Below are 3563 nucleotides of genomic sequence, written 5' to 3' on the forward strand. Positions count from 1 at the left end.
TGTAGTGGCGCTACCATGCAGTTATCTTTTAGTGGCGCTACCATGCAGTTATCTTTTAGTGGCGCTACCATGCAGTTATCTTGCAAAAAATTTTTAGTCCCGGCATAGCGGCTCATAAAATGGCTCCGAGTTTCTTTTCAGGTATAAACTCATAGCTCCATCTCTTGACCGATTTGGGATCTAACTGCAGCCGCGGCTATTGAGGATTCCCTCTTGTTAACAGTGGCGCTACCATGCAGTTATCTTGTAAAAACATTTTAGTCGCGGCATAGCGGATCATAGAATGGCTCCGAGTTTCTTTTCAGGTATAAACTCATAGCTCCATCTCTTGACCAATTTGGGATCTAACTGCAGCCGCGGCTATTGAGGATTCCCTCTTGTTAACAGTGGCGCTACCATGCAGTTATCTATAAAGTCGACAAGTAAAGCAACTAGGAAAGGCCACAGTTTCAAATTATAGAATTTTGCTTAATAACGTCATTGATACAAAATAAACATTTACTTAAAAACTTTTATAACCTATATTTTTTATTTGAATTTAGTATTACAGCAGTATATATACTGATAGATTTCACGAGAGAGAAAATAATACACCTACTTTATGGTGAACAATGTCCATCGTGTCTCGTGCTGACCGCCCAAATTTCAGTTCGTCATTAACTGGCTCCATCTGTGAATATCCAGTAATTACCTTAAATAATGCTATTACCATGTTAAGTTACACCATCTACTAATATTCCCCCCAGATTTTGAAATATACTATAACTACAGTAATCAGTCTGATACAGTGTTATTTTGAAATATACTATAACTACAGTAATCAGTCGGATACAGTGTTATTTTGAAATATACTATAACTACAGTAATCAGTCTGATACAGTGTTATTTTGAAATATACTATAAATACAGTAATCAGTCTGATACAGTGTTATTTTGAAATATACTTTAAACACAGTAATCCAAAAATTCACTTTTAACAGTTTTCTTTTACTACTGTAATTACAATAAAAGTAAGTAGTGTAATAGGAAGGAAAAGTAATATCTCAAACCGGGAAGGACAAAAATATTCAATCTTTGATAATTTTTTTTCACATATACTGTAAACGTGACATGCTAACAAATATTTTTATAAACTTATAAATTTACACACTGACCATCTAATTCAAACAAAACACACAGGTTTACAAACTATGTCTCTTTAAGTCAGCTACAAAACAATCACTTGCTGAGTGTTTACTTTTTTTATAAGTCAAACAATATTCATGACATAGGCAATAATTTTAAATCTTTATAACCGAAACTTATTTTTACTAAATGTATGACATCACCAGAACGAAACAGTAAAACGTCATTAGTTTTACATATTTGGTATTTTCAACCTAAATGACGTTAAGCGACACATAGACTAAGAATGGAGTTGAGCGACACATCGACTAAACGTCATATCAGACACTCCTAGTGTTTAGGAAAAAAACCAGAGCAATTGACTAAAGGGAAGGGCAACCAGTCAGCAGCACCTTCCGCCCATAGCAAAGAGCTTGGAGAATACTCAGCGGCAAATCGTGGCTCGAACCTAGAAATTTCTAATCTGTGTCGCAGCACGCTAACACGTGAGCCTCCTCGGTCCTAATTTGACAGTGATGTAATTGAGTGAGCTGAAATACAATTATTTGTTTTCTACAACGTCACCTGTTGTGAATTTAAATACCAACTACTAAGACTAACCCAATGTGCAGCTTTTAGATAATTCTGTGTGTTTAAAATGGTCTGAAGCTGCTTCTTTGCCCCCCCCCCCTCCGGAAAAAATCGGGAACAACGTAAATGCAATTGAAAGGAAAAAGAAAGAGATTGTTTGTTTATCTATTTATTTTATAGCACAGCCACAGTGGGTGTCCTCAGAGGGGAATCGAACCCTGGATTTTAGGGTTGTTAGTCCATAGACTCGCCTCTGTTTCAGAGGGCGACAGAGATGATCAACTGAAACAATAAATACGATTATTCATATAATTTAAACTATACAGCGACTAGTTTATAGCATCTAATACTTGTTTTTATAGTGAAACTCAGGTCCTTAACAAGAAAGATGCCAAATATATTTATATTAAATATGCACATTACATGTACGAGTTGTACCGATGATCTAATAAAGGACACGCCTTATAAATATATTATTCAAATGATATATCACGGCTCGATTCTACATAAGTGCCTAAGAAATGCCGTACTGACGTTCATCAACTTCAAAGTAATAACAGTAAAAACAAAAAAACGTTTATCGTGTTTGTCGAAACGACCACACCCAACTTTAAAGTATTAAAGATACGGCGTCATTTTTTATAACCCGTTTTTTAAATATTTTTATTTATGAACGTACTTTATTTAAATATCAACAGCTTGAATCAGAGTGCTTAAAGAAAATAGCAAACCGACATCCAGTACCTCATCCAGTTCAATTAACCCAGATATCCAGACCAGAGCATTTTCTTCTGCCCAGATAAACCATTTCTCGATTGCTTCGTGTCCAAACCAGTTAGGAACATTATCTAATTCTAGGGATTCTCTGTCACTGAAAACAAAAAAAAAAGACAGAAATTTTTAGATTTGTAGGGGGTCTTCTTTTAGGTTAGTAAACTAATTTTAATAGAGATTCAAGCTAAAATTGTTTGTTTGCTTGTTTGGAATTAAGCACAAAGCTACACAATGGGCTATCTGTGCTCTGCCCACCACGGGTATCGAAACCCGGTTTCTAGCGTTGTAAGTCCGCAGACATACCATTGTGTCACTGGGGGGCTCAAGACAAAATATATTAAAGGCGAGTTTTTTGTTTTTTTTTAGTTAAAGTAAATTTTACAAGTCTCGTGATTTTTAGATGGATTTATTAATTACATTGAAACTCGTAAAAGAATATATGTGTGAGTATATATATATATATATATTATTAATAAATTTGTGCTTTGAAAAAGACAAACAAAAATTATAATGAAAAGTATATCAATTAGAAAAAAAAAATGTATAATTTGGTGTTGTGAATAATTGATTGATATCACTGTTCTTCAGTTATTCACCAAGAACGCTGGTGCACAACCAATGTACTTGAAACAGATAACACAGGCCTACGACGGTTTTATTGTCTTGAGATTTTTACACGTTCTACAGTAATTCCTGTACGCTGAATCCGAAAATGATATCCATTTTTCTCCATCGCTTACATATTTTTCACAAAACGTCATAACGCAAGACATAAAAGAATGACAGGATGAATGAGGATGCATATTCGTTTGACATCAATCTTCTTCCCTTTTCGTCAGTTTATTTGTAATTTTCTTAACAAACATAATAATAAAAAAATTTCATTGTGTAATAATTTGATCTATGATCTAAGTTAGAGTTTTTTCTTCTTCCCGATTTGTAAAAAAATCCTTACGTGCTAGAAAAAAAAAAAAAGTTCTGTGGGCATAAAAAGCCCTTTTTTAAAATTAAATTTTTTGGTTCATAGTAACATAATTTTACGAAAAAAAGTATTTTTTATGCTATACATAAAATTTAAAAAAAAAATATTTTTT

At 33.5% G+C, this 3563-nt stretch overlaps 1 protein-coding gene across 2 annotated transcripts in view; it reads right to left on the bottom strand.

Annotated features, from left to right (window-relative positions):
* The window catches only part of LOC111088102 (BAI1-associated protein 3-like), a 96912-nt gene that overhangs the window by 13666 nt on the left and 79683 nt on the right, over positions 1-3563 (bottom strand). For both annotated transcript variants that reach the window (XM_022397081.1, XM_022397080.1), the window contains 2 exons: positions 2440-2566; positions 599-670 (listed from right to left, as the gene is read on the bottom strand). In XM_022397081.1, the coding sequence (XP_022252789.1) occupies positions 599-670; positions 2440-2566 (199 nt within the window). The remainder of the gene's footprint in view (positions 1-598; positions 671-2439; positions 2567-3563) is intronic.

Source organism: Limulus polyphemus, unplaced genomic scaffold (assembly GCF_000517525.1).
Source record: "Limulus polyphemus unplaced genomic scaffold, Limulus_polyphemus-2.1.2 Scaffold3129, whole genome shotgun sequence".
In the NCBI taxonomy this organism is placed as follows: Eukaryota; Metazoa; Arthropoda; class Merostomata; order Xiphosura; family Limulidae; genus Limulus; species Limulus polyphemus.